Raw genomic sequence first — 12986 nt, forward strand, 5'->3', positions numbered from 1 at the left:
CTATTGTTGGAGAAAACCTGTTGCATCTTGAGATATTTTGGCACATCATATTTATTGTTGGATGTCTTCTCATGTGTTTATCTTTCTCCAACAAAAATAATGAGAGCGAGAGGCATCATTCTCTCTCTACTTTCTTTCTCCATCGTGGTTTGCCTTTTTGTGAAAGAGAAAAAGAAAAGAGATGAGTGTTGGGTTTCAAGTGTGAGTGGTTAAGTCTCACATCGAATATATAAATTTATAAGATATGTGACCAATTAACCTAATGTCATAAGGTTTTGGGTGGAGATGTGACGTATCTCTCGTTGTCCTCGAGCATTGGCCCCATTGTTTCTCTCAAGCTCCCCCGCACTCCCAACAAGTGGCGCTAGTAGGAAGGGGGAATTGTTGTGGCAAGTGTGAGTTAAGTCTCACATTGCTTAGAAAAGTGGAGGTTGAACACTTTATAAGTGAGAGGATCAATAAACCTGACACCTTAAGGTTTTGGGTTAAAGTGTGGTGTTCAACTCACTTGTTGAGTTGTTCTTAACCCCAATGTGGATGATCCCCGGCTGCCCCCTCGTGTCCCAACAAGGAGATGATCCATATTGGTCATTTGATGTTAAGAAATCTCATATCGGATATGAATTGACCTGAACATAGATTTGTAAGTAAGAGTCGATCTTTACCTTACAATTCGATTTTGTTAGTATTGAGTTATGTCTAACTCTCGGTTCTAAGATAAAAGGGTAGGGTATTTGAAAGGGAGATGTTACATTTGAAATAAAGTATTTTGTCATACAATATTAGACAGGACTAGACTAGCTAGGTAGAATTAGAGAAGAAAAAGAAGGTTCAACAAATAATTAAATTTTAGTAAAGATATAAATACATAATTGAAATTCAAAATCAAGATCTCATTTTCATATAGAAAACATAGTTAGATAAGGTGGAAAGAAACACGAGTTTTTGAATGGCCTTCAAAGCCGTCCAAAGGTAGAGTAGGTGGCCGCTCATGGTAGGAAAAGGTATAACTTGATATTTTCTCTCCCCACCCCCCACGTTTCTTTTATACCCCCCTTAAATCCCAGTTTGCCCTTCGAAAATGACCAATTTTTTGGTTAGCAAATTCGGGTTTTACGAATCGAAAAAATAAAAACTTCGGTTTTTAAAAACCACTCGCTTTGTCCTTCGAGTTTTACGAATCGAAGTATGTTTATATAGAAAGCAACCTCTCACATTCTTCATCACTTTCAATACTTCATCCCCACACTACCAAAAGGATCCCAAAATCCAATTCGTTTTTCAGTCAAATCGCTGCTTAAAATCAAGTTTGGAACGTTTGCTAAGGGTTGGAAGGCGATTTGAAGCACAATATTAAGGTAATCTTCCGTTTAATTTCTTTTATTTTCAACTGTCATATATGCTAGGTTGGTAGGTTTCTGACACAAAATCGTTCGATTTATAGAAATCGAAGGAATCCTTCGGTTAATACGAATCGAAATGACTGGAACTTTTGGTTTTGTGTTGGTTTAAACGTGTTTGCTTGCCAAGCCTAACCGAAGGATTCATTCGGTTGATACTAACCGAAATTACTGGAACTTTAATTTTTGCAATGTAAAATTACTTGCCTTGACTGTCTGTTTTGCTTGCATTGCCTTAGCTGTTATGGATTATAGAATGTGCTACCAATTTTATATGTATTAAGTATTATATGTGGCTAATTATGTGTTTATCCCTCTTATATTATGTAGTTATGGCGGGCAAACGAGAGCTTGTGCTAGCTATCTGTGCCCCGGGAATTGTTGAGGTTCCGCCTGATAAACCTCCATCTAGACCTGTTGCATATGAGATTGATACATCAGATCATTTTTACACTGAAATGGCAACCCCTGACCGAGATGAGTTGATTAGATGGGCTCGGGAGATTGCCTTAAAGCTAAAGTTTGCAATTGTAATTGGCAAATCCTACAACGGCAGCGATAAGAGGAAGCAATATTTCAGGTTGGATTGCGAGCGGGGAGGCCGGTACGTGTCAACAAATAAGAAGCTAAAATCTGATCAAACCGGCACGAGGAAATGCGGCTGTCCATTTCGACTCCGTGGTTATTGTCATGCCGATAAAACATGGCATTTGACCGTTGTAAATGGCAAACATAACCACGAGTTGGACAAGGCAGTTGAAGGCCATCTCATTGTCGGTCGTCTCAAACCGGAAGAAAGGCAATGTATGGAGGAAATGTCAAGGAATTTGGTTCCGCCTAAGAATATAATGTCCACATTGAAAGATAGGGATCCAAACAACAAGACAACGGCAAAGCAACTCTACAATTTAAGTCATCGATTAAAACTTAAAATGAGGGCATCAATGACTGAAATGCAACACCTCTCCAAAAGACTTGTCGAGACCGGGTATTTTTTCAAACATAGGACGGTTGTTGCAGACGGATCCGAACACGTTCAAGACATTTTCTTTGCACATCCTAAATCTATAAGTTTGTTCAATTCTTTTCCTACTGTGCTTTTGATGGATTCGACATACAAAACAAACAAATACAAAATGCCGTTATTTGAGATTGTCGGATTCACATCAACTGGGAGATCTTTCAATGTTGGATTTGCTTGGCTTACCAATGAAAGAGAAGACAACTTCACTTGGGCTCTAGAGCAGTGTGTCAGTCTCTTAAGGAATGAGGATGTTAGACCGAAGGTGATTGTCACCGATAGGGATTTGGCTCTGATGAATGCAGTTTCCGAGGTATTTCCAACATCGGCTGCAATGGTTTGTCGTTTCCATGTAAAAAAGAACGTGAGCTCTAAGATGAAGGAAATTGTGAAAATCAAGAATGGAGAGAATGAGAAGCAGACTGATGTGTGGGATCAAATCACCGATGCTTTTAATGATGTGTTAAACAACCACGTCAACATTAAAGTTACAAAAACAAACAAAGTCTACCCCCCGAGTGTGGTAGCGTGTCCCCTTCCCCCGCTTAATTCGCCTATAAGCAAGTATCGGATTAAGCAAATTCAGAATCCGCTGCAAAGTACCATGAATTGGAGTTCCTTCAACCGCCTTACCATCGCGAACTGCCCTTTCGACCTCAACCTTGACACTCCGGCAAACTTGCATTAGATTAGGGTCATTTCTTGCTTCCGCCGCCTCTATTAACACCTCTAAATTAGGTGGCCTTGGTGGTGATTCAGGAGTTTCTACGGGTCGCATAACTGGATGCGACACTCTATAAAACCATGACATATATCCGGGTTCAGTGTCCCACGGGCTTGTAACAGGCCGACCCCTCATCTCTTCATCTATCATCCTCAGCTCCAATTCTTCCGTAAACACACGATCTATCTCACACAAGTTCATCCCCGGCGTTGCAGACATACTCGGATTTCTTGGAATGCCTTGCACATGTTGAAATTGTCTTAGCACACGTTCCGGCAAATGCTTGGCTTTCAATTTACCACACCTTAACCATCCAGAAAACCAACATGCATTTATCAAAGGTCGCACTTGTCGGTGGGCATCATACGGGCTGAACACGCAATCGTAAGTTTGAATATTGTCCAAACTGCTTCTATATCCAGCTGCATCCTTATGTCCTTGCCCAGGAACAACCTTTGAATTTAGTGGCATGTTCGCTGTATATCTAGGAGCCTCCACCCACACACTAAGTCTCGGAAAGTGCGCAATAATCCATCCCTGAAAGTATGACGAACAAGATTCATTATAGCCAAACATAGTCTATGTGACAAATTAGACAAATACAAATAATATCTTATATAACGCTCATATATTTTTACCTGAAGAAATGACATGTAGCCAGCCATCTGAGTCGTGCTAACCGCAGACCCGTGATCCAAATAATGCTGCAGATGAACAAGAGCAGCAGCACCCCAATTCCATTCATGAACGCATGACAAATCTTGAAAGTACTGCAAATACACAACATCCGCGTAGTAACTGCTCTTGTTGCTGAATATGGTACAACAAACCAAATGTAGCATAAAAGCCCTTACGCTCCTCTCCCTGTAAAGCCTAACAACATGCGCCGGCTTATTTTCAGCAATCGCTCTTTCAGCAGACGTCTGGTTTGTTGTGTATAGAGTTTGCAGGGTAGTATGCTTCAAATGTACCCCATTGGTTTCGGCAAATGCTTTATCAATATCCTCTCGCACAACTCCTAGATATGAACTAACCATGTCAGCCCCTTCTCCCCTTGACATCTTCGTATGGTTCAAAAACTTTCCTTGGATTGGAAGATGTAACAGACATTGTACATCGTCCAATGTGATGCCGAGCTCACCTAACGGAAGGTGGAAAGTACTTGTTTCCGGATGCCATCTTTCAACAAATGCCCATATAACCCCATAGTCAAGTACGCTAAAATTGACATGGGTAAGCGGCTCCAATCCCGATGCTTCTATTGGATCCCAAAACCACCTCTCACTACGAGGCGGTTTGACGATGTCCATAACCTTTTTCCCGCTAGCTTGGCAACGCAGAGTCCTCTTTAAAACCTGAAAAATTCCAACAACACAAAACATTGAAAACTTAATTAACATAATCACAGTATTTAAAACAATTAATACATTTAATAAAACAATTAATACACTTAACGGTACCTCGTGATCATCTGGTTCTGCATCCCATATCGGAACCGCCCTATGATTTCCGTATTGTGTTAATAATGACATATCACTTGGTCCTCCTCCATAACCCTCATTTGCTGCATCTCGTCGTGGTTGCCGTGGTCGCTGTTGCGGTCTCCGTCGTGGTGGTTGTTGCGGTTCTTCAATTTGCGGTTCATCAGGTTGCGGTTCTTCAGGTTCGCCATACTCGGCATCCTGATTTAGAAATTGATCCGCGTCAAAATCATCATCCTCAGCAGCATTTTGTGCTTGGCCTAAACGTGACCGTGTACGCGTACGCGAACCACCCGCCTCAGCATCATGTGTCCCTCGCGCCGGAATTGGTCCTTGCTGCTTACTACGACCTCGTTTGGCAGGGCGATTTGCAGCAAGCTCTCTACGAGCGGAAGCATTTGCATTGCTTGGCTTGCCATGTCTACCTCTCCCAACATTTTCTTCCATATTTATCCTAACATGGAAAAATATCTTCACACTCAATACAATCTTATAAACTATGATAAATTCAAACTATAATTCAATCAACATTTAATCCTAACACCTATGGTTAACATTATTCATATGGAAGCATATTGAATTTTACTTACACATTTTGTCAAACACTTAGTGTACACCATAATACCATCTAATTGCATACACAAATTAAACCTAATATCACATGCATTCATGTTAACATCTAACTAAACTAACAACTAACCATTAATCAACAATTCAAACATAGAATTTTGAGATAGAAAATTACTCAGGGAGGGAAAAAAACGTAGAAAAGAGTGAATGTGATAAGAAAAACATGGAATGAGAAAAGAGTGAATGTAAATGCATGGAACTTACTTGATTAAGAATGGTTTGAGATAGGATGTTGAAGTTTTCCACAAAATCGCTCTCAAGAAGAAGAAGGAGTGGTGTTGTTGGTGTTTAGAAGAAAAAACGTAACTGAGAGGTTATGAAATGCTTCTGTTTCTATATCAGTTAACTTCGGTTAACAAAACTCGAAGGTAAAAGCGATCGATTTCTATTAATCGAATTTTTTTAAAGTTCGATTCGTATAACCCGAAACACCGTGCAGGGGCAAAAACGTAAGTAAGGGGGGTATAAAAGAAACGTGGGGGGCCTAAAGAGAAAATATCGTATAACTTTGATGTAACATCAAGTGTTCTAAGAAAGCCATTTCATTGGACTTGGGGGAGTTTCATTATCCATTTTACCTTGTACTACTACAGTACTAGTATGTATACTAAGTACTAGTAACTATGAATTATTGTACCAAAAAGTAACTATAAACATTCACACACAAATATTCAGTTTCAAATTCAAACTTCATCTATAAAATAATCAACCAGGAATGAGAACCTTGGAATAATACTTTCATTTCATATGGCCAATTCAATTATGAAACTAGGAATAGATACTTTCGTACGTGCCAATTCAGTTGTTGAAATTTGCAGCTGCGAACCACAGAAAGAGAACCAACCAGAGATAAATCTAATATAAATCATTGTAATTGGAATCTGATGCTGTTTGTCATTATTCTCTGCTTGTGTCCTTTAACGCTCTCTTTTGTTTTTGGGTGAAGAACCCGCACTCTCCCAATTGGATCTCATGCATCAGTGTACTGTACATGTTGCGTCGACTATACAGTCCTTAGATCTAAGACAAAATCCAAAGGTTCTACTAGTACTGTATATTGTAGGGGATCCAAATTCATCTGTCTTTTACAATATAGTACTGGTATATGAGTATTCTCGTGAAAAGTTTTGTTGCTATATTTGGAGCAAACGTAAATTTGGACCCACAATATATATAATTGCAACATAACAAAACTCTTGTTTGAATTTACTATGAATTTGCCAAAATCACAATAACATTTTGATTTTGTTGAATAGCTTTCGCAAAAAATCATGGCGGCAATTTTCTTCATCACATCATATTAATCATAGAAGGATTAAGGTCAAACCATTCCACATAACCTAGAGTGAGTCCAACATGCTAATTTGACTGTACACAGAGATTTTAGAATCTCGAAAACAATAAATATTTGCAAGATAAGATATGTGGAATGGAAACAAAATTACAGTAGTAACAAAAAAGAATTCCCAAGACATGTGAATGGAATGGAACATAAACACAAAGGAAAGCAGAAAGAAGATCAACAATTTAATTCATATCCAAACTTGAGAACCAGTTTGCATGAAATTAGATATACAAGCACAAGAATGTCTTGTAAAGAGTTTGTGCCAGTGGATTTAATACATACAAGAGCTAATATAGCAGCATAATCACAAGACAATTCTCGTAGCTGTCAACTTTTTTGTCTCCATCAGAATAAGGCTAGCCAGACTTGAAAAGTAAAACAGCTTTCTGATCCAAATAGAAATAAACGAAGTGGTTTGTTTCATGAGTCACATATGAACCTGCAAAAAGAAAGAAATTTCTATGAACACGCCTTGATCATAAACTGGGTTTGTCATTCTAAGAATTAAAATACCATATAGAAGAATGTCATTAGGCTTAGCAGGACCAACAATTATATCCACATTTGTTTCGGCAGTCTGAATTTTGTCAAAAGAAGAAGATAAATAAAAGTGCTCTGAGACATAAATGATATGAATATGATATCTGTGAAGGTGTGGTTGTGCAATACAAAATGGCATTGAAGTTGCATCAAGAACTTTATGGTTTCAGTATCTGAAACTTGAGCTTAATCCAAGCTTTGATTGTGCTGGACTACCAACCATGCAGTCCTTCCATCCCCATCAAACCCATCTAATAGTTATACAGTATCTTTCATTACACTTCCCGGTACACAATTGCCATAAATTCTTTATGGCCTACCTGATATGACATTGAATGATAACATTTGTTTGAAAAAAAGGTCTGAACATTATTTGACAAGCTAGAGCCGACCAAACTCCCTTCTTTTTAGAAGTAATATATTTAGAATAATGAATATATTCGATTAACGGTATCTGTCTTTCTGGCTTCAAATACCAGGGAACCAAATGACATAGTTTCAATACATCAAAAATTTACTGGAGTGACTTATTCAAATTTCAAAATATTATCGGACTCCTAAGTTCCGCAAACAACTCCATTGATCATATCAAACTTTTAAACTAAGCTTAAAGGTTAAGATGTTCAGAATGACGGGAGTAGAAATCACATAGGCAAAGTTTCAGACTCAAGCTGTGCGGGCAGTGATTTTAAATACATATTCACACTAGTAAAGAAGTCAAGAGATTCAGATTTTACTTCCTTTTCCACCTGATAGAAAAGGAAAAGAAAAGAGAATATTGGTTTATGCCTAACAGCAAAAAATCTTTATTATAAAATATATGAAAGTAAAAACCCTACTCTCAGATGTATTAGCATTCATATAGCAAAACAACACACATGTAAACAAGAGGTGAAAGCATACAAAACTCAATAAATCACCAAGAGGCCACAGACTAACTCAACCTTAAATCTTTATCATACTCACAACAGTCGCATGTAAACAATTTAGCATGATATTTGGATTTTGGATATTCACATAAAGCTAGAAACCACAAAATGTTGGATGTCAAAAAGGGACAATCTAGTAAACTGTAAACGGATATCTGTTTTGGCATACTGGTCATATAAACTATTCAATTTGATAACACTATTAAAAGTTCTTCAAGCCCTTCCCTGTCAAGCCTATTCTATCCCCATCACACTCAATCCCCTCTTAAATTAACAAAACAAATACTATATTTTCATTGAGGGAAAACCGAACACAACTGACTTCAAATTAGCATGATGAACAAACACATCTCTATTCCATGGAAGAGTAAAAGAACACGATAAAAAAAAACCCTGCAAATAACACAGAACATGATGCAGTCCTATACTCCTGCAATCAAACTCGGCTGGACAATGTTCAATTGTCATCCCTAAGTTGCCCACTCAAGAATTACAATCACTCATATCCAAGCAGGTATAAGTATAACTTCAAAAACCTACAAACCCCTAATTAATCTATAAAGCACCGACACATAGACACCAGTAATAATCTGAAAAAACAGGAGTAATTAAATATAACCACATGTATGACCTTCCATCTGAAGTGTTATAGTGTTACATAGAATTTAACTTTTTAACATAAAAAATGATGACTTAGACTTTCTTCATTCCTCCAGAAACAATAAATTCAAGCAAATTAGAGAGAGCAAAGATAAAGTACTACAGCTTAAAAGGTCCATTGGAACTCAAAAATGAGTAACATCTGAGTAAAGAAAGTAGCTAACAGCTGCCATACATAACATAGTAGCTAGAGAATTCTAGGTTTTCAAAATTACTACTCATGAGCTAGAAATTGGTAAGATCAACAGCATTTGCAGCACAAAATCAATAAATCAAAGTAAAAAATATCAATTAGTTAAGCATAGATAATTAGTTTATAGATCTAATTAAGAGAACAGAAAGAAAGAGGAATACCGAAATTGCGACCGACGATGCAATGCCAAGTAGGACCATGCCTTTTGTCAAACTCTTTCTTTATAGTCTCTGCAACATCTTTCTCCACGCTGTTCCTCTCAAATGCCTAATAATTCAATTTCATAATAATATTAAAAAAAAAAAATAATAAGAAGTAAAAAGGAAGAAGAAGAAGAAGAAGAAATGAATGTTGAAGACTAAGAGAGACTAACGACGACGGCGATATCAACGGCTTCTTTCTGCATGTCAGGAAGCATATCAGCGCTCTTGATTATGACTTTTTTGGGTGCGGGTGGTAAAGGAGAAGTAGATGCAGAGAGTGGAGATGGATTCAGTGGCTTTCGATCTTCGGAGAGGGATTTCGCCATTAGAGATGCTCCTCCTCCTCCTACGTTGTGCTTCTTCGCCTCTTCGCTCATCTTTCTTTCTTTCCCTAATTCTGATTCTCTCTCTCAGATGGATGATGACTGTGTTTGTGTATGTGTGTGAGGTGTGTGAAGAAAGAAAGAAGAATGAGATTCTCGTTTTCTCTCGTTGGTCCGTAGTTTTTTAACTCGGAATATTAGAATCGTTGTTGTTTTACCTTTTTTTTTTTACCTTTCACTGTCGTGAATTGATAGTAGTAGGGTAAGTGTTTGGTAGATTGGATGACTCATGGGACGGGGCTCTCACTCACATACATCTTGGATGTGACGTAATAACTGCGTCACACAAATATTCGTCTTAATTGTTCGACGTTTGCAATTTTTTTGTCAAGTAGTGACTAAAAAATCCACTTTAAAGGTGAATAAGTGGAGCATCCTGAGTTCGAACACGAGTTCCTTCCCTTATAGTATGATGTCCTACCAACTAAGTTAAGCTCAGGGGAACTAATCATACTATTTTTTATTCTGATTTGATTTCTAAACTATAGTAGACATTTAAAATAGCGTGTAATTTTATGATTTTCTTATGATATGCAATTTACGTTTCTTTCCTCTTCTTACTTTTCGTTTTCATTATAAATTTTTTCAGCGGAGTTAAATGTGCACACCTTTTTCAGTTCGATAATTACTCTTGTTAGATATGATCTCATCTTTCAAATATTGATTCACATCATTGTGAGATAATGACTTCCTGATATGTGAATTTATAACAAAAATTATGAATTTGCTATAATGAAATTTAAAAAGGCATAAACGTAGGAACAAAAGTAAAGGGATAGTAATAAGGGGGGAAATGAAAATATGGATAAGATAGGGGTGTCACACTAGAGGAGGTAAATTTTGAAGAATGCCATAAAAAAATTTGGTTTCTTAGTAAGATCAAAAGTAATGGTTCATTCATAACCAGAAAGAGACATAATATCACAAATAAGCAATGTAATTTTCAATAAAAATGTCATGTCATTCGTTGTTTTTGGTAATGGTTGTTTCAGAGACATGATATCACAAATAAGTGTAATTTTCAATCATCATTGTTAGCCTACCAAAGAAGAAAAGACAATGCATTAATTTGAAATAATGTTTGCCTTAAAGCACACTCCTTTCTTGCATGTGAAATAAATATTATTTGTTCATCAAGCTCTTTATTCCTTCTTCATCAAATTTTGTCTCTTCTGATTAGCTTTCATGTGCGCCACCCTTGATTAGATGGTCAGATCTTTCCTAACTGCGTGCAATTAGGGCCTATGCCACCCTTAATGCATTCTTCAAACCGCTTTATTTTAATCATGTCATCAATGTCAAACTCATTTCGCACCATACAAGAAACTAAATCGACAACCCACTTGGGTTGGTGCATTGGTATTGGCTTGGGACCTGGGAGTGTGCTCCTCTTGAGGTCTGAGGTTCGATTCTCTCTGGCGCCAATTTGGGTGGGCTAATTTAGCTTCTTCAAAAAAAAAAAAAACTAAATCGACTTTTGAGTCTTAAAGAACGTCTTATAGAAAACTCTAGGAAAAATCATATCAATTTGGACATCTAAAGGTCCATGTATAGGCAAAACAAAATAAATAAAGTCATTACCTACAAAAATAACACTTTAAATTAAAAAACACAGCGAAACAAACCAAGAAAGACCAAATTGTATTGCGCAAAGTGCAAACTATAAGCAGTCTATGGTTTGCACTTAATCAAAACACTCAGTAAAATAAAAGAAGATAGCTTCTCTTCCTACCCTCCACGTTTCTTTTCCCCTGGGATTTCTTTTTTTGCCCTTCAATAAAAATATCGGAATGTGTTTTCCAAATTTTTCCTAAATTTGAACTAGAAAAATCGAAAAACACATTCCGATATTTTTATTGAAGGGCAAAAAAAGAAATCCCAGGGGAAAAGAAACGTGGAGGGGAGGAAGAGAAGCTATCATAAAACAATATTTATTGAGGTGGGATGGGTAGCTCAACGTTAACCTATTTGAATTAATGATTAAGGAACAAGAGGTTTCCTTGCTCCAGGTTGGACAAGAGGTTCATAGTTCAAGTCCTCCAAAGGAGAAAAAATTAACATAATATTATAATATTAACCACTAACATTGCTTAAAAAAAATAAAAATCTTTATTGTTGGACCTAATTAAAACAAAAGATTTATTGCAATCAACTTACCAAACTTAAACCAAATAAAACAAAAGTAAGAATGAAAAACATTTTACGTGCACACCCCTCATTTATTCTTGAAACTAAATTTCTATCCTTAGATATCGGGTCTATAGTAGTGTGGATTCAAAATTCACACAAGTTTAGTTCATTTTGTTTAACACATTCCGTTTAAAATAACTTTATGAATTTTGAAAACAAAATGATGGTTGTGTTTTTTTTTTGACAAGTTAAACAAAGTGAACTAACACAAAATTTCATGGGAGCATAAATTTTACTATTTTAAACACTATGCGTGAGTCTATATAAGATTTGAAAAATGTTATTTAGACACATTTTTGAGACAAAAATACAACATTTAGGGATAATTATGTCATTTTCTTAATAAAAAAGTATAAGTTGGTAGAGAAGAAATAATGATAGTGGAAGAGACAAGGATATGAAATGACAAAATTGTCCCTAGATGTTGTATTTTTATCTCAAAAAGTGTGTCTAGATAATATTTCTCTAAAAGATTTAAGATATAAAAAAATGCAGGTTAAGTTCCAATAAAAAGAAAAAAATTACTACTAATATTAACAATGAATTGACTTTAGTTGTTTCAAAAACAAATAAATGATGATCAATCTGGATCCTCAGTTGCCAAACCATCTGCTGCATTATTACTAACTGTTAGATTAGTTGAATGGTAGAGATATAGGAGTAAAAGCTTGCACCGTTTCACTCTCAAATTCTTTTTGTTTTGCAAGCTTCTCAACTACACAGGAGAAGGCAAGGCCCCGGCGACAAATTTATTGCACCGGTGGTGATCGTTTTGATTTTGGGGCTTATGCCCATGATTCCATTATCCCCTCTTCATATTTTGAGTTTGATTGGGATTATATAAAATTGGATATTTTCTTCCAATTTGTTGATTATTCTGATGATTATTGAGATTTGATTCTATTGTGTTGATATGTTGTTCTTATTCCTAGCAATGGTATCTGGATCTTACCATGTTGTTCCTACCTTGATTGCAGTTAGGGGTGTGCATGGTTTGGAAACCACACCACACCACACCTAATTGATGGTTTTGGTTCTAAACCAAAACCATTTCAATAACAAATCGGTTATTTTTTAAAACTAATTTGGATTTGGTTATTAACCGGATCGAACCAATTTATAACCGGTTTGTAATAAAATTTAAGTTATTCACATGATCCAATTTTAAATAGGTTTTTTACTTAAACTAATTTTTTTTATTAGTTGATTAAAAAAAATAGATTTATTAATTATTTTAAAAACATAATTTTTCATTAATTTTATGATTGAATTGGTTTATAATCAACC

General features: G+C 36.3%; 3 protein-coding genes across 3 annotated transcripts; 1 reads left to right on the forward strand and 2 right to left on the reverse strand.

Moving 5' to 3' along the window:
• The first annotated feature begins 1732 nt into the window (after nucleotides 1–1732).
• LOC123922252 (protein FAR1-RELATED SEQUENCE 5-like) lies at nucleotides 1733–2796 on the forward strand. Its single transcript, XM_045974986.1, has 2 exons — nucleotides 1733–2646; nucleotides 2727–2796. The coding sequence occupies exons 1-2, from the start codon at nucleotides 1733–1735 to the stop codon at nucleotides 2794–2796; spliced, it is 984 nt and encodes a 327-aa protein (XP_045830942.1).
• Nucleotides 2797–2884: 88 nt separating this feature from the next.
• LOC123922253 (protein MAIN-LIKE 1-like) lies at nucleotides 2885–5217 on the reverse strand. The gene is made up of 3 exons (XM_045974987.1): nucleotides 4606–5217; nucleotides 3784–4500; nucleotides 2885–3682 (listed from the first exon to the last, which is right to left on the reverse strand). The coding sequence occupies exons 1-3, from the start codon at nucleotides 5071–5073 to the stop codon at nucleotides 2885–2887; spliced, it is 1983 nt and encodes a 660-aa protein (XP_045830943.1). The 5' UTR covers nucleotides 5074–5217.
• Nucleotides 5218–6771: 1554 nt separating this feature from the next.
• Nucleotides 6772–9615, reverse strand: LOC123882101 (dynein light chain 2, cytoplasmic). The gene is made up of 3 exons (XM_045930899.1): nucleotides 9297–9615; nucleotides 9085–9190; nucleotides 6772–7040 (listed from the first exon to the last, which is right to left on the reverse strand). The coding sequence occupies exons 1-3, from the start codon at nucleotides 9501–9503 to the stop codon at nucleotides 6958–6960; spliced, it is 396 nt and encodes a 131-aa protein (XP_045786855.1). The 5' UTR covers nucleotides 9504–9615; the 3' UTR covers nucleotides 6772–6957.
• Nucleotides 9616–12986: the final 3371 nt, after the last annotated feature.

The sequence above is a fragment of the Trifolium pratense genome, linkage group LG4 (assembly GCF_020283565.1).
Source record: "Trifolium pratense cultivar HEN17-A07 linkage group LG4, ARS_RC_1.1, whole genome shotgun sequence".
Lineage (NCBI taxonomy): Eukaryota > Viridiplantae > Streptophyta > Magnoliopsida > Fabales > Fabaceae > Trifolium > Trifolium pratense.

Bases quoted from the DNA above. Each gene is read 5' to 3' on its own strand.
- LOC123882101 (XM_045930899.1), bottom strand. From the start codon at position 9,503: ATGAGCGAAGAGGCGAAGAAGCACAACGTAGGAGGAGGAGGAGCATCT. The intron at 9,191-9,296 runs GTTAGTCTCTCT...TTGAATTATTAG, and splicing joins CCGTTGATATCGCCGTCGTC to GCATTTGAGAGGAACAGCGT. The intron at 7,041-9,084 runs GTATTCCTCTTT...TTCTTTTTGCAG, and splicing joins CATCGTCGGTCGCAATTTCG to GTTCATATGTGACTCATGAA.
- LOC123922252 (XM_045974986.1), top strand. From the start codon at position 1,733: ATGGCGGGCAAACGAGAGCTTGTGCTAGCTATCTGTGCCCCGGGAATT. The intron at 2,647-2,726 runs GTGTGTCAGTCT...TGATGAATGCAG, and splicing joins TTCACTTGGGCTCTAGAGCA to TTTCCGAGGTATTTCCAACA.
- LOC123922253 (XM_045974987.1), bottom strand. From the start codon at position 5,073: ATGGAAGAAAATGTTGGGAGAGGTAGACATGGCAAGCCAAGCAATGCA. The intron at 4,501-4,605 runs GTACCGTTAAGT...GGAATTTTTCAG, and splicing joins CAGAACCAGATGATCACGAG to GTTTTAAAGAGGACTCTGCG. The intron at 3,683-3,783 runs GTAAAAATATAT...TCATACTTTCAG, and splicing joins GCTACATGTCATTTCTTCAG to GGATGGATTATTGCGCACTT.